General features: G+C 52.9%; 1 protein-coding gene across 4 annotated transcripts; it reads left to right on the forward strand.

The window, feature by feature from the left end:
* The first annotated feature begins 1,591 nt into the window (after window positions 1-1,591).
* LGALS9 (galectin 9) lies at window positions 1,592-18,762 on the forward strand. Of its 4 annotated transcripts, XM_026016214.2 has the most exons (12): window positions 1,592-2,150; window positions 6,759-6,850; window positions 9,715-9,916; window positions 11,194-11,304; window positions 12,628-12,723; window positions 14,343-14,378; window positions 14,904-14,954; window positions 15,549-15,590; window positions 16,035-16,123; window positions 16,252-16,414; window positions 17,967-18,113; window positions 18,596-18,762. In XM_026016214.2, the coding sequence occupies exons 1-11, from the start codon at window positions 2,112-2,114 to the stop codon at window positions 18,111-18,113; spliced, it is 1,068 nt and encodes a 355-aa protein (XP_025871999.1). In that variant the 5' UTR covers window positions 1,592-2,111; the 3' UTR covers window positions 18,596-18,762. The 4 variants fall into 4 exon arrangements, with proteins under 4 accessions (XP_025871999.1, XP_025872000.1, XP_025872002.1 ...); XM_026016215.2 differs by having other exon boundaries at window positions 17,967-18,762; XM_026016217.2 differs by lacking the exon at window positions 12,628-12,723.
* The last annotated feature ends 1,225 nt before the right edge of the window (window positions 18,763-19,987 follow it).

Here is a 19,987-nt window from a genome sequence, read left to right on the forward strand (position 1 = left end):
GTGAGATTCAGATTCCTTGTCAGCTGGTCTGGTCTCCCCTGGAAAGCCCTGGAGGCCCGCCCGCCCTTATCAGACCAACAGGAAGTGCTTTGGATTCAGCCCTGTGAGACCAAATGAGCAGAGACCCCACAGTGATCAGTTCTTGGCCTGACAATACAGACCATCAGAGTCACATTCTTTTTTTTTTTTTTTTAAAGATTTTATTTATTTATTCATGAGAGACACACACAGAGAGAGAGAGAGAGGAGAGAGGCAGAGACACAGGCAGAGGGAGAAGCAGGCTCCACGCAGGGAGCCCCACGTACGACTTGATCCCGGGACTCCAGGATCAGTCCCTGGGCCGAAGGCAGGCACCAAACAGCTGAGCCACCCAGGGATCCCTAGAGTCACATTCTAAAAAAAAAATTTTTATTTTATTGTTTTAAATATTTTTATTTATTTATTCACGAGAGACACAGAGAGAGAGGGGCAGAAACATAGGCAGAGGGAGAAGCAGCAGGCTCCCTACGGGGAGCCTGTTGCAGAACTGGGTCCCAGGACCCTGGGTGGGATCACAACCTGAGCCAAAGGCAGACGCCCAACCACTGAGCCACCCAAGCGCCCCTAAAAAAATTCTTAATTGTGGTAAAACACCCATAACATAAAACTTACTATCTTAGCCCTTTTAAAGGGTACAGTTTTTTCTAAAGTGTACAGTTTGAAGGCATCGAGTACTTCTCCACTGTTGTGCTGCCATCGACTCACAACATTCTTCATCTTGCAAAACTGAAACTCCATAACCATTAAACAAATCCCCATTCCCCTGACCCAACCCCTGTGCAACCACAATTCTCTTTCTTTTCCATAAATTTGACTGCTCTAGATACCTCATGTAAATGAACTTATATAGCGTTTGTTTTTTTGTGACTGGCTTCTTTCAACTCAGTGTAATGTCTTCAAGATTCATCCACCATTGTAGCTTATGTTAAAATTTCCCCCCTTTTTAAGACTGCATAATATTCCATTCTATAGACACACAGACACACACATTTTTAATCCGTGTATCCAACGATGGACACTTGGGTTGCTCCTATCTCTTGGCTATTATAAATAATGCTGCTATAAATATGGGTTTTAAATATCTCTTCGAGTCCCTGCTTTCAATTCTTTATGGCACTTATGAAGTGGTAATGCTGGATCATGAAAGAATTCTATGTTTAGGTTTTTTTTTTTTTAAGGTTTTATTTATTTATTCATGAGAGACAGAGGCAGAGACATAGGCAGAGGAAGAAGCAGGCTCCCCGTGGGGAGCCCCATGCAGGACTTGATCCCAGGACCCCCGGATCACGCCCTGAGCCAAAGGCAGATGCTTAACCACTGAGCCACCTAAGTGCCCTCTATGTTTAGTTTTTTAAGGAACCACCAAACTCTTCTTGCTTTTGTCTCAGCCGATTCAGTGATGCTACAGGCTAGAAATACCTGGGGTGCTCACTGACCTCATACCACTTGTGGTGAGACCCCCTCAGATATTTCCCGCATTGGAGTCAGTGTTGTGGCTGGACCAGCCCTTTGGTTCTTCTTATGCCTACAAGGCACACCTCAGCAGCAACCATCGGGGACCTGTGAAAATTTGAGGTTTCTTACTCACAAGTCATAGGGGCTGCAGGGCACACAGGGGCTACACAGGGAGGCTGTAGGGAAAGAGAGAGGAGAGAAAGAGAGAGAGAGCGCGCGCGCACCAGCACAGACCTGAAGTTCTGCCTTTATCAGGGTCCTCTGGGGGTGGCTAGGAGGGAATGAGGGTGCAGGAAGAGAAATGCAGGCTCACTCATAGGATGTTTATCTAGGCTCTCTAAGGCTTTCTGAAAGGGGTGGAGCAAAGGAGAGGGGAGGGGGAAGATTTCACTGGGGTGGGGAGTGTCCCCATCCTTGCCTGGGTCATACCTCCAGCCCCCCCTCAACACACTACTTGCTTTCTTTTTCTAGACCCACTTCCTCCTGCCCCTGGCTCCTCCTCCTTGGGTCACTGCCAATTTGCTTTGGTTTCTATTTCCCCGGTAATAACTCCTCCCAGAGCAGAGGACCCGCTGGCTGGTGTGAAGAGCATTGGTGGCCACAGAGGTGGTGTGAAGATGGCCTTCAGCAGCTCCCAGCCTCCCTACCTGAGCCCGGTGAGTTCCGGGGCTGCGGGCAGGGGTGGTGCGGGCCCCAGGATGCACTGGGTCCCCAGAGAGGTAACTCTGGGGTGGCAGCAGGTGAAGAGGGCAGACGTCCCAAAGAGGACACAAGATGGGCAAAGTTAAGTGAGGCAATCCTGACACAACCCCAAGCCGGTCTCCCCTGCTTCCCAGGGCTGGTGGGCTGGTGATCACCAGGGGTTGTGCCTTTGACTAATGCTTACCAAGCTCCCCTGGGAGCCTGTCCTTGGTGAGGGGAAATGGGGAGTGGGAGACAGGCATGAACATTAACTGGGAGAGTGACAGCTTGTACGAACAGGGAAATAAACAGGGTTCCTGAGGGAGGCCAACAGCCCAGCGTGGCAGTTTAGTGAGCTTACTTTGGAGACTGGGTCCAGCCATTGAATAGCTGGGTGGCCTCCGGCAAGTTACTTTGACCTCTCTGGGCCTCAATTTCCACATCTGTAAGATGGGGATCATCCTCAAGCTCACCTCCTAGGGTTAAGTAAGGATTTGAGAGGCAGCATGTCTCGAGTGTTTGAACAGTGCCTGGCACACTGGGGGTCCTTGGGAAGTGTTTTGTATTATTAGGAGTCTGGAGGCAGCAGGGAAGACCTGAGGAGGTTTCTGCTCCCTGAGAGGTAAGCTAAGGCAGAGGCAGGCCAAGGGAGTCTGTAGAGGGGCCATCTCAGGAGTGAGAAGGAAGTGGGCTGTTCCTGCAGCGTGTGGCTCAAAGGGCTGCCTTTTGGTTTTTGTTGTTGTTGTTGTTGTTTAAGATTTTATTTATTTATTCATGAGAGACACACAGAGACACAGAGAGAGAGAGGCAGAGACACAGGCAGAGGGAGAAGTAGGCTCCCTGTAGGGAGCCCGATAGGGGACTGATTCCAGGACTCCAGGATCAGGCCCTGAGCCGGCCTGATCCCAAGGCAGATGCTCAACCGCTGAGCCACCCAGGCGTCCCAGGGCTGCCTTTTGTACCTTTGGCCACATGCGTGTAGGTTCTGTCTGCACAGATCTTGTTTAAACCCTGTGAGCTGGGCAGCCCTGGTGGCGCAGCGGTTTAGTGTCACCTTCAGCCCAGGGCGTGATCCTGGAGACCCGGGATCGAGTCCCACATCGGGCTCCCTGCATGGAGCCTGCTTCTCCCTCTCCCTGTGTCTCTGCCTCTCTCTCTGTGTGTCTATGAATAAATAAATAAAATCTTAAAAATAAAATAAAATAAACCCTGTGAGCCTTATTAGCCCCACATAATACACGGAAAATTGAGACTCAGAGAAGTTAAGGTCACTGTGCCCAGATGATAAGTGGCAGATAAGGGAAGTGCTTTGTCTTATCCCCAGAAGAGGGAGGTGCTGGCCAAGAGGGCAGTGATAACAGAAGGCACCCAAGCAGCAGCCCCAGGCCTAGGAAGCTAGTGTCCTGGGCCTTGCCCTGTAGCAGAGCCCCTCTGAGCTTCCCAAGGGGCCTGGGCCAAAGGGCTGACAGCGGCCTTTGGGGGGTGGGGGGTGGGGGGTGGGGATGGGGGGATGGGCATGGGGTGGGCAGCAGCCACTGAAGCAGGGAAGCTGCTAGGCTCCACACTGGAACCCACCTCAGCAGGAGGCCTGCTTGGCCTCTTTTCTGGCACTGCTAGTGGGGGCGGGTCTCTGGAGGAAGCCCGATCAGGCCCTAGTGATTGGCCTTCCATGGCACTCTCAGGATCAAAACATGTGACCTGGGCAGCCCTGGTGGCGCAGCGGTTTAGCGCCACCTGCAGCCTGGGGTGTGGTCCTGGGGACCTGGGATCAAGTCCCACATCGGGCTCCTTGCATGGAGTCTGCTTCTTCCTCTGCCTGTGTCTCTGCCTCTCTCTCTCTCTCTCTGTCTCTCATGAATAAATAAAATCTTTAAAAAAATAAAAATAAAATAAAATAAAATAAAATAAAATAAAATAAAATAAAATAAAATGCCAATTAAAAAAAACAAACAAACATGTCACCTTGGGTTCCTTCCCATCCTTGCATGGAGTCTGCTTCTCCCCCTGCCTGTGTCTCTGCCTCTCTCTCTCTCTGTGTGTCTCTCATGAATAAATAAAATCTTTAAAAAATAAATAAAATGCCAATTAAAAAAAACAAAAACAAAAACAAAAACATGTCACCTTGGGTTCCTTCCCCATCAGACAGAGAATCCCCAAGATCCTCCCAGGCCCTGACATTTAATTATTCTGCGACTAGTTTTTACTTTCCGATCCTTGCATCTGAGATGTTCAAATCAGAAGGAAAATCCTCCTATGGGCAACAGTGAGCTAAAACAGGGCCTTGGAGTCCAGACAAGAAATAAGATGGTTGCAGCCACCCCCACCCCGCCCCAGGCTCAGGAACACCTGCCCACCCTCATGGGCACCCTCTCCCAAACAGCCCACTGACATCCAGCTGTGGGAACCTTGCTTCCTCCAAAGTGGGGTGGGAAGGTCACACGGCCAGGCTGCCTGGGGAGTCTGGCCCCCATTCCTTGCCCATGGTGTCACCTGCCACCCGCCTCACCTGGTCAGCCTTATCAGAGGTCCAGGACAGAATCTGGAACCACAATTAGAACAAGACTCAATGTTTGGTCTGGGGAAGCGTTTGGTGAGCCAGGAGAGGATTTCTGTGCTTCATCCTGAGAAGCAGCCTATGGGGCACGAGTGCTAGAGTTTCAACCCCATGCTTTTGCTGACCAGGTAAGTGGCTTTGGGCAAACTACCAAACCTTCTGTGCCTCAGTTTCCTCTGTAAAAGTGCACTAATACTGGGTACTGAGGTAATAGGGGCAGGTTAAGTCACCAAAAGGGCCGCAGAACCTCTGGGGGGTGGGCAGCATCCTTTGGCTAAAAGTCTCCTGCTGCCTCCTGCTGGTGAGCCCCCTCTGCCAGCTGGGTCCTCTGGTGACACGGGGCTTCCAGATGGAGGCTGCCCACCCTCACACCTGTAGAGCCTGGCCGGAAGAGGAGGAAGAAGTCCTCAGGCTCCAGGCACAGCCAGGAGTAGAGGGATTAATTCATCCTGATGCAAACAGTTGCCATTGTCAAAGGCCTGGACACCACTGGGGCTCTCATCTAATCCTCTAAAGAACACTGTCAGGCAGTGCTATTGTTCTGAGAAGGGACCTGGGTGCAGACAGGTCAAGTGACTTGCCCAGTAGGAGAGCTGTTAGCACAAGGAACTGGTGGTGGTGGTGAGGGGGGCGAACCCATGTCTGTGGGACCTTAAATCCAAAAGTTCTCTCTCTTTCTCATAGAAGTGTGCAGTTGTGCATGTGCGTGGCCCCCCCCCCCCCTCACGTGCCCAAATTGCACCACAGCCTTGTCCCGCCAGAGTTAGAACAACACAAATTTGCTTTCTTACACTTCTGGGGGTCAGAAATTTAGAAGTATCAATAAAGCTTCAAAGGAAGATCTTGCCTTGCTTGCTTTTTCTAGCTTCCAGAGACAGCTGGCTTACCTTGGCTGGGGGTCCCTTCTGCCATCTTTACAGCCAGCAGCTTCCTGCCTCTGTTGTCACATGTCCTACTTACTGACTCTGTTCTCCTGCTTCCCTCTCTGAGGACCTGGAGGCCCACCCAGATAATCCAGGATAACCTCCCCATCTCAGGATCCTTTACTTAATCACGCCTGTAAAGTCCCCTTCGCCTTGTAAGGTGACATACAGCATCCACAAAGTCTGGGGATTGGAATGTGGATGTCTGGGGCAGTGGAGTCAGCCCCCCATTCCTCCTTAGAGTCAACCAGGGTTGTCAGTGTCTTTGAATCCATCCACACATATTTCATCTATAATAAGTTAAATGCATGTTTATAGCCTCCCCCACCCATTTTTTACATACAAATGGCATCATTTCATATCAGTTCTCAAAGAATTTCCTTCTTCCTCTTCTTTTTTTTTGTGGAGGCTACATCAAATCCATTTTTTTAAAGTTTTTTTTTTTTTAAAGAATTTATTTATTTATTCATGAGAGACACAGAGAGAGAGGCAGGCAGAGATGCAGGCAGAGGGAGAAGCAGGATCCATGCAGGGAGCCCGATGCGGGACTCGATCCTGGGACTGAGGTGCTACCTGAGGTGGCTGGGAGGGCAAAGTCGTGGTCACCATAGTCCCGGGGGTGGGGTGGGCAGGAGCAGGGGAGGATGCCTTCTTCCTGGCCTTGTCACGAGCGGAAGGTTTATCCTCTAGAACACATTGGTGGTCTCTTTGGTCCCTTGGGCATTACGAGTCTCCAGCCAGGGCCCTGGGGCTTTTGCTAGGAGCTTGGCCTGGGGTCCCACAGCCCTCATCACTACCCTGGCTTCTTCCCATCTCTGGGCTGTGGACATGCTACTTCTTCCTCTTAGAAACTGTCATTTCCTCTCAGATGCTCAAGGGATGCCAGTGCCCCATCACAACTCTCGGAGCCCCAGAGTCTCCCCGGAACAATTGCAGAATGTCTGTGGAGCTACCTGGACTCAAGTCTGCTTCCTCATAGGCCTGGAAGATCTGTGAGGCTGAGACGCCCTTGCACGGGCCTGACACACCCAGGCCGCGCTAGCAAGTGCTGACGAACAAGCAGGAAGAGGCAGGCCCACTGACTGACCTGCATTTTCTCCTTGCAGGGTGTCCCCTTCTCCGGGAAAATCCAAGGGGGTCTCCAGGACGGACTTAAAATCACAATCAGTGGGACCATTCTTTACTGCAATGGAACCAGGTACCTGGAACTGTTTCTTTCCTCCAGACTCTGCCCTTAGCAAACCGTGGCGGCCATCAGCTCAGGTTGTTTCACCCAACACCCCCTGAGCTGCCTGTGCCCGGCCCGGTATCACTTCCTTCATTTCCCATAACTGCCCAGAACCCTCATTTGGCTGATCTAGATTTATTTTAAACTTGTTATCAAGTGCATTTTGGTCTCTGTTTCAAGATCTTTTCAGGGAAATGCTAAGTTGGTTCAAAATACAAACACCCCTCTCGTGCCCTTTCCCCCTCCTCCTTTTCAAGGGAGCATCACCGGGGAACAGGGAGGAGCTTGCCATCTCTGCAGAGGCTGGAGGCCCCTCTGAAGCTCGTGCAGTCACTGTAACGACTGCAGCGTCCAGGTGGCATGAGGCAGTGGGGCTCTTGCCCAGTTTGCATGGGGTCTGTGTACCTGGGGGATACACAGAGGACACGTGGTCCTCTCTCTTGGAAGCCCTTCTCTTGGTCCTCTCTTTCATCACCTCCCAGGGGTCTGGGACCTCCTGGATCCCTTCATACCACTCCCAGGCCCTCGATTCTAGACAACTTCCTCCACCTTGGCTTTCCCTGCTGGGTGGATATGGCCATGCAGACCGTGGGTCTTCTCTGAGAGACCTCAGGGCCCCCAGGAGACTCTGAGGGGAGCAAGGCCAAGAGTTCCCTACTCCTTACCAGCAGGGGACTTGGGGGCCTCGGCCTCTGAATGTCCCTTTCTCCCCCTGCCTCTCTCTCCTCCAGCACCAGGATGGCTTTCTACTCCCATCCTGTCCAACAGAGACGCACCCCCCCCCCCCCTCCCCCCCCCCCCCCGCCAAAGCTCCTGCCCTCATCCTTCCCTGGGGGCAGGGATTTTCTAAGGTGGGGATTTGTTTTTTTTTTCTTTTTTATGATTTTATTTATTTATTCATGAGAGACACAGAGAGAGAGGCGGAGACACAGGCAGGGGGAGAAGCAGGCTCCCCATGGGGAGCCCAATGCAGGACTCGATCCCAGGACCCTGGGATCACGACCTGAGCTGAAGGCAGATGTTCAACTGCTGAGCCACCCAGGTGCCCCTAAGGATTTTTCTAAGCTGGAGGGAAAAATACACCCAGAGACATTTCTTTCTTTCTTTTTTTAAGATCTATTTATTCATGAGAGACACAGAGAGAGAGAGGGGCAGAGACACAGGCAGAGGGAGAAGCAGGCTCCATGCAGGGAGCCTGACATGGGACTCGATCCCCGGTCTCCAGGATGAGGCCCTGGGCTGAAGGAGGCGCTAAACCACTGAGCCACCCGGGCTGCCCACCCAGGGACACTTCAGAAACAATATTCTCCATTTCCAGAAGAATACAGGCTTAGACCTGCTGCTTCCAGAGTCCCTGGCAGCCTCCTTTCTCAGAAGGAGGGCTGGCTGGGTTCAGGGCCATGGCAGTTTCCTGTGGGGCCTGCTGGCTCGGAGCTACCTGGTGTTGAGGACAATATCCAGAACTCACGTCCTCTAGCAAGAAATCAAGCAGGCTCTGCAGGAATTTAATAGAATGTCTCCTAAGGCCCACCCCTGGGCTTGACGCTGTGGGGGCTGTGGATGACAGGAGAGCACTGGGCGGTAGCTGGGGAGACCAGAGTGACCCCGAGAAGCAGGTGGCAAATGAGGCTGGTGCTGAGTTCAGGGAAGGCTGGGGTAAGACAGAGGTACCTGGGAGGAGAACCTCAGATTGGAACTTGTTTTAGGACCAGCAAACGTTTATTGTGCCCCTTTTGTGAGCCAGGCTCTTTGCAAAGTTCTTTGTTTTAATTCCTCACCTTAGAGCCATGGCTGTACCCAAAGGTGGTTTTGATGGTGAGGGGGCTTCCTCTGAGGAGAGATAGGAACGGGCGTTTACTTGGTTGGGGGCCTCCTGAACACCGCCTCACTAAGCATCCCCAGAGAAAAGAAGTCACTCAGCTCCCAGGGTATGGTGACCTGAGAGTAGTGTGGTTCAGGATGATCACAAATGACAAACAGTGCAGAGCTGGGGTCTGATCTGGGTCCAGGCCTGCCTGCTGACTTCAGGGCCACCTCCCCACACATCATGCGTGAGACACAAGCCAACCTCCATTGAGAGACAGACAGACATATGGAAATCTCTTATGCCTGGAGCTACTGTTTAATCGATGTTTCTCTATTAGTAACTACCTTTGTAGGTATATTTCATCAATTTCACATGTTCTCCTTCTTCTTCCCCCATTTTTTAAAAAAGATATTATTTATTTATTTGAGAGAGAGATCACAAATGGGGGAAAGGTAGAGGGAGAAGCAGACTCCCTACTGAGCAGGGAGCCCGATGTGGGGCTCCATCCCAGGACCCTGGGACCATGACCTGAGCCGAAGGCGGACGCTTAACCAACAGAGCCACCCTTGTGCCCAATTTCACACATTCTTTAAATTTGTTTTCTTTTTTTGCAATTGAGCTGATGGAGAATGAATGGCCTCCAAGTATCAACTTGGCATGAAAGTCACTTGCTTCTGGGCACATTTCTTGACTTCCGTCTCTGATATAAATCTGAATCCGTGTTCAAGCCCTATGCTTCTTGTTGCTAGTGTCAACATTTTTCTCTACCCATTTCCTATGTATTTTTGGAAAATCACACTGTAAGGGCAAATTGCAATCACTGCACAAAAACACAGGAAGTACAAATTAGGTGACTAGGAAGGATAGTAACCAACCAAGGACAGGCCCAAACCTGCCATACAAGTTGCACGCAGGTCCAGGTCTACAGACTGACACAATCCCAAGTCAAAGGCTCAAAGGCACAAGGCTGCCCCCTCTGCGGGCGATAAACCAGGCTACAGAAGGCTGTCTGCTTTCCCTCTGCTAGGTTTGCTGTGAACTTTCATAGTGGCCACAGCGACAGTGACATCGCCTTCCACTTCAACCCTCGCTTTGAGGAGGGTGGATATGTGGTCTGTAACACGAAGCAGAAAGGATCCTGGGGGTCAGAGGAGAGGAAGATGCATATGCCCTTCCAGATGGGGAATCCATTTGAGCTCTGCTTCATGGTGAACAGCTGCGATTTCAAGGTGAGCAGTGACCCCCACTTCCTGCTGTCTACCTCCCAGCCCCATCGCATGTGAGCCTTCACTTTTTTTTAAAAGATTATACGTATGTATGTATTGAGAGAGTGCAAGCAGTGGGAGAGGGGGAGAGAGAATCTCAAGTTGACTCTACTGAGCATAAGAGCCTGATGCAGGGCTTGATCCTACGACCCTGAGACCGTGACCTGGGCCAAAATCAAGAGTTGGACTCTCAACCAACTGCGCCACCCAGGTGCCTCCTATAAAGCATGGGAGCTTTTAAGTAATCACACGTGCAGTGCCATTACCCAGCAGCACCTTCCCCTTGTAGGGGTGCTTCTGGGGTTACAGTCTCCTCACACACCTTCCCCTGCATCTACAGGCACACATATCACTTCTTTTACTCAGGAAATAAGAACTAGATACATCACCATGGTGCTTTTTGGCCCTACAGATCTTTAAAGTTCTAGTTAATCCTATTCCTTTGCTGTAGCCATTCCTCCACTGCAGGTCCAGGATAACACTTGTTTTTCAGTAATGTTGTTGCAGCCTTTTCTTCTTTCTCTTAGATAGATTTATTTATTTATTTATTTATTTATTTATTTATTTATTTATTTATTCATTCATTCATTCATTCAATTGATTGAGAGAGAGAGAACACAAGCTGGGGAGAGAGAGAGAGGCAGACTCCCCGCTGAGCAGGGAGCCCGATGTGGGGCTTGATCCTAGGACCCTGAGATCATGACCTGAGCCACTAAACTGACTGAACCACCCAGGTGCCCCTATATTGTTCAGGCTTTATCCAGGTTCTAGGGATGGCTTAGTTTTGTTGTGCATTGCACTGGTAAACAGAGTGGTGTATCTGGGCTTGGGAGACAGGTGGGGGGGGGAGTATCCCCGTGTCTGTCCTCCATGTGGGGGTGGATGTGCCTCCCACTCAATGTACAACCCAGGGTTGCCTCTCCTCTGCTCCCTATGAACATGTTTATGCATATTTAAATAAAACCTCAGGGAAGCTCAGATTAGAAAGAGAAACTGACTGCAATAAACAACCATAAGAACCCAAAAAGTCAAGAAGAGCCAATTAGAGACTAGGTTCAGATACACTTTGGATCTTGTTGTTGTAAGGCCATGTTCCATGTAAGCTCTGAAGGCTGGTGCCCCTGACCTCCCAGGGGACAGATGTGAAAACCAGACATAGGTCTTAATTCCTGGGAGCAGGGGCACAGATCTTCTGCCTTGGCCTGAGACCCCTCTTCTGGAATATGCATTTGTCTTGGCAGGTGATGGTGAACGGGAGCCATTTTATGCAGTATTCACATCGCGTGCCCTTCCACTGTGTGGACACCCTCTCCATCACTGGGGCTGTGCAGCTGTCCTACATTAGCTTCCAGGTCAGATTGTCCACTTGGCACTTGTCTCAGAGGCCGAGTGTGGGGCCCCATCTAGCTATACTTCCTGTTGGGTGGGCCTGATGATAACAGCCAATCTCCTACCCAGGTGACTCTGGGGATACCCATCCAGCTCCCCTGTCTTGTCCTTCTGTGTTCCTGTCTTTGTCCAGAACACTCGCCTCAGTCTCTCAGACTCCCAGGCCACTCCTCTCTCATTCTCTACTTCTACCACGGTCAGGAGGCCATGTGGATCCAGAAAGAATTTGGGAATCTAACGGAATCTAGCTCAAGTCTGCACGTTGTCATCCACTGCAGGCTCTGAGACAAGCGACTTTGCCTCCCCCAGCCTCAGTTCCCCCATCTGTGGAAGGGGCATAGTCACTGCTGTCCCAGTGGCAATATATGTCAGAGGTCACAAAACGGCCTGTATGGGCCCACGCCAGGCTCTATTTGATCTTCTCTGTGTTTTAACGTTTTTGAATGTGTTGCCAGCATCTAAAAGGTCAGGAGAAAAAAAAAATAAAATAAAAGGTCAGGAGAAGAAGTTTCTGCATTCTGGAGATGGCTGGTGGTACCAGCTACACCATCATAGGAATGTACTTAATGCCACTGAGCCGTACACTTTAAATTGGTTGAGATTGGAAATTTTTAAAAAGATTTTATTTATTGATTCATGAGAGACAGAGGGAGAGAGAGAGAGGCAGAGACACAGGCAGAGGGAGAAGCAGGCTCCATGCAGGGAGCCCGATGTGGGACTCCATCCCGGGACTCCAGGATCATGCCCTGGGCTGAAGGCAGCCGCTCAACTGCTGAGCCACCCAGGGATCCCCCGAGATGGGAAATCTTATTTACCACAATTTAAAAAGAAAAAGTCAGGTGGTATCACATGGAAATCTGGATTTCTGGCCATTTTGAAAACCAAGAGGATGGAAGACACTGGACCTATGTTCCCACAGGCCTGTAGGAGGCTGGGTGGAGCTGCTGTCACCACTTTCAGTCTGTGCTCACTGAGATGAGAAAAGCACACAGTAGGCCTGCAACAGATGCAAGCTCCTTTCTGTTTTGTCCTAATCTCTCATATTCCCTCCCTACTGGGGGGAGAGAGCAGGGAACGAGAGAGAGATGGAGGGGAGTAGGGGTGTGGGGAGAGAGCTCGTGGCCTGCTGTCCCTCGCTGGAGCCTAATCCCTGCCTCTGGCCCTCCGTGTGATCCTGAGTGCCCTCCCCTCCCCTTCCTGCCAGGCTTCCTCCCTCTGGCCCAGGCGCCTGCCCTCTAGCTCCACTAATGTTTCTCTTCACGCTGTGGTGCCTTTTGTTTTAACAGAACACCCGAGTTACCATTACCCAGCCTGCCTTCTCCACGATGCAGTTCCCCCAGACTGCCTGTTTCCCACCCAGGCCCAAGGGGCGAAAGCCAAAAGTGAGTTGGATGTGGAGGCCTTGGAGGCTGAGCACTCAGCAGGAAGGACAGAGGGTCCAAGAGGCTGGTTCCAGCAGGCAGGCCCCATCATGCCCACCCATAGCTGCCCTGTCTGCACCACACCACCTGGGCCGAGCTGAGGACCTGGGGGTTGGCCTTGGCTCTCTCTTCCCCTCCTTACCCCTGTGGTGCTCCCATGCCTCTCCATCCGCACACCACTGCCTTCCTCAGGCTAGGCCATCTGACCCCTGACTACAAAGACCATTGGTCTAGTTCCCCACCCACCCCACCCACTGAGACCCTGACCCTTGTACATCCAAATCTGATTGCATCCTCTCCCTGCTTAAACATCTTAAAGGCTCCATTCAAGGTCTTCTAGTAAAGCCTGGATTCCCCAGCAGGATGTGCAGAACCCTGCCCAGCCCCCCAGTCCTGCCCCAGCCCACCTCCTGGCCACACTCCCTCACTTGAGGCTTTCTTGGGCTACCATACTTTTGGCACCTGCAATCCCAGTGCTGACAGCATTCTGCGCCACCCCTCCCCAGCTGACCTTAACCAGCCCTTCAATGTTCTGCTTAAATGTCACTCTTTTGGAGCATCTTTGGTGCTTGGAACATCATCGGGTGCTCCCCGGTGACCCGGTGGACTTCGTCCATATCCGTGCTATGCCAGCTACCACATCCTGTTGTAACTGTGCTTACATGTCTGTCCCTGTCACTCCGGCCCCTCCTCCCCCACACCCACAAGCCCGTTGTGGGCTGGGATTGTGGCTTGTTCATCTGTATCCCCCCACTTTGCACAGTGCCTGAGCAAGCAGCAGGGACTCCAGGAATGTGGGGTGTGGCGTGCACAGCCAGCAGAATGGGAGACTGGCCAGGGCAAGGATAGTCTGGGGGGGAGAGGGTTAGAACAATAAGGGAAGCAGGGCCCAGCCCTTCCTGTGGCTACTGGAGCGGTGGGGGGCTATAGGAAGGGGTGCCTCTCTACCCAGCTTTCCATAGTCCATCGAGGTCCCAAGAGGGCATGTGCTTCCTGCCGAGATGACTTCAGGGCTGGGCAAGCTTCGGGGAGTCTTTGCAGGGCAGTCCAGTCCGACTTTGGTTCTGGCCTGGAGAGGACAGGGTGTGGCAGATATGATCAACCAGAACTGGGTAGCATTTGGGATCCTATCACTTGTACCTGGAGGGGCTTGGGCAAGTGGATTGGCCTCTCTGAGCGTCGCAGCCTCACTAGTGAAACAGGAGCTGAGGGTGCCTCCCCGGTGGAAGTGCTGGAGCCCGAGCCTGGGGCAGGGCCTTCACTGAGGGCTTCACCTGACAGTAAGATTCAGCACTGCATTTCATGGTTTTGCCTCTGGGAGCTGAGGGAGGCTGTGGTCTCTCCCTCTGGAGGAGCCAATGACACATCCTCGCTCCTGTGCCCCCCCCCCCAACCAGAGCGTACCTGGGATGGATTGGGGGGGAGAGTCTGGGGCTACTGGCTCTGGAAAGCTTGATGGGGGGCAGGAAGTAGGCGAGCATGAGTCTGGGGAGGCCTTTTTTACCACGGTTTCTGCCAGCATCGCCCCCGGAATATAACAGCAACATTAACTACCGTTTTGCTTTTCTCATCCCGGTCAGTCTCCAGGCGTTTGGCAGAGCAACTCAGCTCCCATCGTAAGTTTCTCGAGTTCTCCTGGGATCCCTCTCATTTTGCTTCTCCCACGTGTTAGAAGGAGGAGGCAGGGCAGGCACCGGGCCTCTCCCACTGTGTGTGGGGGTGGGGGGTGGGGGAGTGGTTCGCCCTCATGAATTGGGGAACAACCTGAATTGCCACCTTTCTGCTCAAGGCCCCACCTTTCCATGAACAGCCACGGGGCCCGAGGCCCCACATTTACTTATTCCTCCTGGAAAGTGAGGCTGCGCTAGACAAAGTCCCCTGAGAAGAAAGATGGGCCACAGGCCACAAGTGCAGCCTATTTCTTCTCCAAGTAGAAGAAACCTTTGCCCCCACCTCATCCCCTTGAGAGAAGAAACACTTCTACTTGCCAATTCTGGGGGCCTGGCGGGGGGCGGTTGGGCTGGTTAGGGGCTCCAGGTGGATTCACCTCGTAGGCTGTCTGTTAAGTGGTGCCCTCTGGTGGCAGGTGGTGGTCTTCATGCTGGTGAGAGCCCATTCAAATCTGGGTTTCTTTCTTGTAGACTCAAACAATCATCCACACTGTGCAGACCACCCCTGGACAGCCGTTCCCTGTAAGTCTGAAAGCTCTGGTCAAATCACAGCCTGACCACGCTTCCTCTTCACCAAGGACTGAACTCTAGTCTCAGAGGCAGGAAGAAAGCAGAGTAGCAAGGAGGATGGGGGTATTTGGGGTTGGGCCTTCTGCTCAAGAGCCATGTGAGAAAAATTCCCCTTGGGACAATGGAGATTCTGGATCAGGGTGGATTTACCCAGTGGCCTAAGAAGCAGGTCCCCTAGGGACCAGCAAGAAAACCGGTCCTTCCATCACCGAAAGGGGAGCGCAGTGGTCCTAGCATCTGGATGTGAGTGAAGCCCTGCATCCTGGGGACAAAGCCCCGGGATGTCACTGCTGGTCACAGGCTTCTGCTGCTGCTTCTGCTGCCAGCATGAATCAGATGGGAGGCCAAACTGCCAGTAGAAGGGTTGAGGGGCAGGCAGGTGCCATGATGAGGTCAGAGAACATGGTAAGAAGTCCCACCAAGACTGACTTGGGAAGGAAGGTGAAAGGGAGAAGCCAAGGGCCACGCGCTAGGGCACCCCTTCTAGCAGGTGGGGGGCTGTGTGAGTGTGCATTCCCAAACTGAACTTCTGGTCTCTTTCAACAGAATCCTATCATCCCACCTATGGCGTACCCCACCCCAACCTATGTAAGTGGTTTCTTGGAGAGGGCGGAGGCCTTGTCTGTGTCAGGCAGAGTGGGAGGTGATGGGTGGCTTACAACATGAGGGCAGTCCTTCTGTAAGCTGAAGTTCTGGAAACATCCAAATGAATTAAAAGGCTATTGAAAGGAGTTGTCACCTTTAAAACTGTCCCTTCGACATAAGCATCTTAGAGGGTCTTCCCTTCTTGACCCAAGTATCCTTTTGTGTCCGGCTGAAGTTCTTTTCATGACAGTTGAAGCCCGTGACTTTGAGGAATGCTGAAGTTTTCCTTTGGCATTTCCTGAACCAAGTAATGACATCATGGAATTCTTTCTTGAAAATATATTATTCACAGGTATGGCTGTCAAACTTAGTTGACAGTCCAAATTCACAGTAATTGGCACAAAGCTCCCTCCCCCCGCAGCTGACCTGCCCCTTTCCCCACAACAGCCGATGCCTTTCTTCACCTCCATCCCGGGTGGGTTGTACCCCTCCAAGAGCATCATCGTGTCAGGCACCATCCTGCCCGGTGCCAAGAGGTAAGCCAGGGCTCTCAGGAACCCAAGGTCCCCCTGGTCATCCCCCTGGATCTGGGCAGGTTGTGGGGGCAGGTAGGGGCTCAGGGCTCAGGGGGCAGAGGAGGTCCACTTGAGCTGTCCACCCCCAGGTTCCACATCAACCTGCGCTCTGGGAATGACATTGCCTTCCACCTGAACCCCCGCTTCAATGAGAACACCGTGGTCCGCAACACGCAGATCAACAACTCTTGGGGGTCTGAGGAGCGAAGCCTGCCCCGAAAAATGCCTTTTGTCCAAGGCCAGAGCTTCTCGGTAAGGGGCTGCAGCCTAGAGCTCAGAGGGGCTCCAGAGGCTAACAGAATAAGGGAGTGGAGGGCGTATGGGGGCCCCTCGAATCACATGAGAACTGACACCTATGGGGTGAGGGCTGGGCCCCGGAGAGAAAGTGCCCCACATATTCAGGAATCTTCTATTCAGCAGCTGTTCTTGTTGTGCCCGTACTGTCCCACATAAGGTGGCTGGTGGTACCTCCTGCTTGCAAATGGGGCAGATTCACCAGTGCAGGTTACTGGCCTGAGGCCCTATAGTCCATAGGTACCAGGTGGGACCCAACCATGAGCTGTCATTCATTTATTCACTCATTCATTCAACAATCATGAACAGATCACTGGAAATAATAGGTCTGTGCAGAAAGCAAAACAGAATAAATAACGGGATAAGTGAGCTCTGGGGCAGGGGACACCCCACCTTAGATGGACAGCTCTCAGAGGAGGCCACAATGTAAGCCAAGACCTCATGGACAGAAGCATCCCACCTTGCAAAGGCCTAAGGTGGGGGTCATTCCTGATGGGCAGCTATCATTGCAAAACCAGTCATGGCCAGGGCCTGTCTAGGGATAGGGAGGTGAGGGGCTTGTACGTAGGACAGGTGTGGGTGGTGTGGCTAGAGGCCTGATCACACAGAGTAGGTGTTCGTGACCTCGACTACACATGCAAATCACCTGAGGAGCTTCAGAAAGAAAAAGCAATGTTTGGCTGCACCCCTGCCTGAACGTCCGTATTTCTAGATATGCCCTAATGCTCCTCACCCAGCATTGACAGTGATTAATGTAGGGCCTGGAGAGCCATGGAAAGAAGTCTGAATTTCAGTGCAGTAAGTCAGTGTGTTTCAAGCCAGAGAGGAGCATACTTTGATCCACAGATAGCTGTGTGACTTGGGGCGAGTGACTTAACTGCTCTGTGCCTCAGTTTTCTCATCTAAAGGAAAAATGGGGCTAATGAGAGTATCAGTCTCATAGAGGTAGAAGGATGAAATGAAATAATGTCTGTGACAGGCTTGGGACAGTGGCCGGGGCACAGTAAGTGTGCCACAAGTGTCAGCTGTCGTGATGTTTTAACATGTGGCTGTTGCCTCCTGGAGAATGAGGGGGGCGGGAAGGACAAGTCAGGAGGCTGCACTGCAGCTGTGCAGGTGTGAGGCATTGCTGTGTGCCGGCCACTGAGGACAGAGGTGGCCCAGGCCGGTGTTCTTGCCCCTAGAGGCTCGGAGTCAGTGGCAGAATGGGGGTGGGGTGGGGGACACCCGACCAGGAGGGCTCGAGGTGCGGGGAAGGCAGGGGAGACTTGCTGGGAGGGCGAGGCTGAAGGGCGAGCAGAGTTACCCACGTGGGCGAGGCGTGCCGGATGGGGTATATAACAGCACAGGTGACGCGTGGAGGGGAGTGTGTCTCCCCCAGTGGGCCTGAAGGCAGGCGTGAGGCCTGCTTAAATGTTTGAGGAAGGCAGGTAGGCAGAGGGAGATGCGAGCCTGCGTCTGGGTCTGAGAACTTTCCGAGGGGAGTGCGAATGATGTGGCCTCTGCCCAGGTGTGGATCATGTGTGAGGGCCACTGCTTCAAGGTAGCTGTGGATGGTCAGCACCTGTTTGAGTACTACCACCGCCTGAAGAACCTGCCGGCCATCAACAACATGGAAGTGGCGGGCGACGTCCAACTGACCCACGTGCAGACATAGGTGGGGCTCCGCGGCCCTGGGGATGACACGGCTGGGGCATGCTGCTGTCTGGATCTGCTCATCACCTTCATGTTCCCTGTCCCCCTGTCCCTGCCTCAGTCCTTCCCAGCCTGCTGAAGGACTTGGGGCTTTTCTGGAGAGATGGTGTCCTTGTCTGGCTCTGCTTCCCGCTGTAGCCAGGCTGGAGGGGAGGAAGCACCTGGCGGGGCTGCCTTCCTCGGGCAGGCAGCACCTGGGGCTCCAGCTGCCTAAATCCTACCCCCTGGGGAGAGGAGGGTGGTCTCTGCAGGCTAAGCCCTACGTTCGATCCCCTTGGCAGAAAGGGAGAGTCCTGGGCCTTCCCAAGCTCCCAGCCCAGTCCTCCACCCCATCTGCTGCTCAGTCACATCTCCCCCCAGTTAACTCCATCTTGGCCTCAAGCCACCAGCTGTTCATTCCACAGGGGAGGCAGTCTCCTACCTTCAACCTTTCCTTCCACCCAGGTCCAACCCTACCTGCTCCAGGAAAGATACCCCGATTCTCCACTGGTCTCCACCACCAGGACCTTTCTCAGCAGGGGGCGCTTCTCTTGCCCAGTCTTTCAAAGAAAGACAAATGCTTGTTGGCACATCCACATGGATCTTTGCAGCTATTAAATGTGTTTAAGACATTTTGGAGTCTCTGGAATTGGGGAGGTTCTGGGCGAGGGCATTGGGAGGAAAGAGCATGAACTTGCTTTGATGGTGTGGGTCCTGACCTCCACACCTGCTCCCAGTGGTTCCCCACAAACCCCACACAGGTGGGAGAAAGCAGGCTGGGCTCAGACTTCCTGGGCTGGAATCTGTGATGCAAGAAAGCTTGGTAACAGGTAAACCCAGCAAATAGCCTCACACTTCTGAGAGGGACCAAAGGCTGGGCCAGAGGCCAAATAGCGGGGCTGGCTTATCAGAGAAGCCTGTGTCCCAGTGGGAGGAGGTGGCAGGTGTGGTGGTGTCAGGAGAAGCTGACTCAGGCTGACACCTGTTTGTGTTGTTCCACTGCGGGTCCTGGCGTTCAGGGTCAGGGTGTGGTGGGGAGAGTGACTCAGTGTGTGGGTTTCTACACACAGCCCCTGGGCCAGAGCAGGAGGGGCTGGTTCTGGGTCCATGTGATGCCAACCCACCCTGCTAACTCCATCAAGAATCCAGTGCCTCAGGAACCAGGCCGGGGGCTCAGGGCATTGGCCTTGGACCAGCAGCGCCTGAAGCCTGTCAGAACGGCCGGATCCCAGGCGCTGCCACTGGGTTTCCAGAATCAGTCTGCCTTTGTAACGAGATCCCGGGCGGTCTGTGTGCATCTTGGAGGGGAAAAGCCCGGGTCTGGGTGACCATGTTCTTGGCCATATGGTTCAGATGTATTGCTGGGACTCTGGCCTGCCTCTCTCTCCCCTCGCCTCCCGGCTCTGAGTAGGGGGAGGGGAGAAGTGGGCCAGGGAGCTGACAAAACAGAGGCCCAACCCAAGCTGTGGAGCCTGATTTTCCCAGACTGCTCACTTAGCCCCTGGCTGAGCTCCTTCCTTATTCTAAGAGAAGGAAACATGGCTTGGCCCCATAAGCCTTCCCCAGGGATCATATGTATCTTTCACTCACCGTCAAGTCTTTGACATGTGGTCCGATCTCACCCACTTTGTCACCCAGGTGCCCAATTAGTATTGGCCCAACTCATGAAACAGGCAGCCCCAGAGTCAAACACTGTGACTTTCTACGATGGGATTGTGGTCAAGGCCTTCGCTGGGGAGTCGGCATCACAGGCAGGACTGCACCTCTACTACCCCCCCAAAGTAGGGTGTCCCCCGGGTGAGGCACAGTGCAGGCCTGGCGGGCAAGCCTGGCTTCCTCACCCCGCTTTCAGGCCTG

This window comes from Vulpes vulpes, chromosome 2 (assembly GCF_048418805.1).
Source record: "Vulpes vulpes isolate BD-2025 chromosome 2, VulVul3, whole genome shotgun sequence".
In the NCBI taxonomy this organism is placed as follows: domain Eukaryota; kingdom Metazoa; phylum Chordata; class Mammalia; order Carnivora; family Canidae; genus Vulpes; species Vulpes vulpes.

What these genes read in the sequence shown, in the direction of transcription:
- LGALS9 (XM_026016215.2), top strand. Translation starts at nt 2,112, where the DNA reads ATGGCCTTCAGCAGCTCCCAGCCTCCCTACCTGAGCCCG. An exon ending in CTTTACTGCAATGGAACCAG is followed by an intron (nt 6,851 to 9,714) that starts GTACCTGGAACT and finishes TCCCTCTGCTAG; the next exon opens with GTTTGCTGTGAACTTTCATA. An exon ending in CCAAGGGGCGAAAGCCAAAA is followed by an intron (nt 12,724 to 14,342) that starts GTGAGTTGGATG and finishes CATCCCGGTCAG; the next exon opens with TCTCCAGGCGTTTGGCAGAG.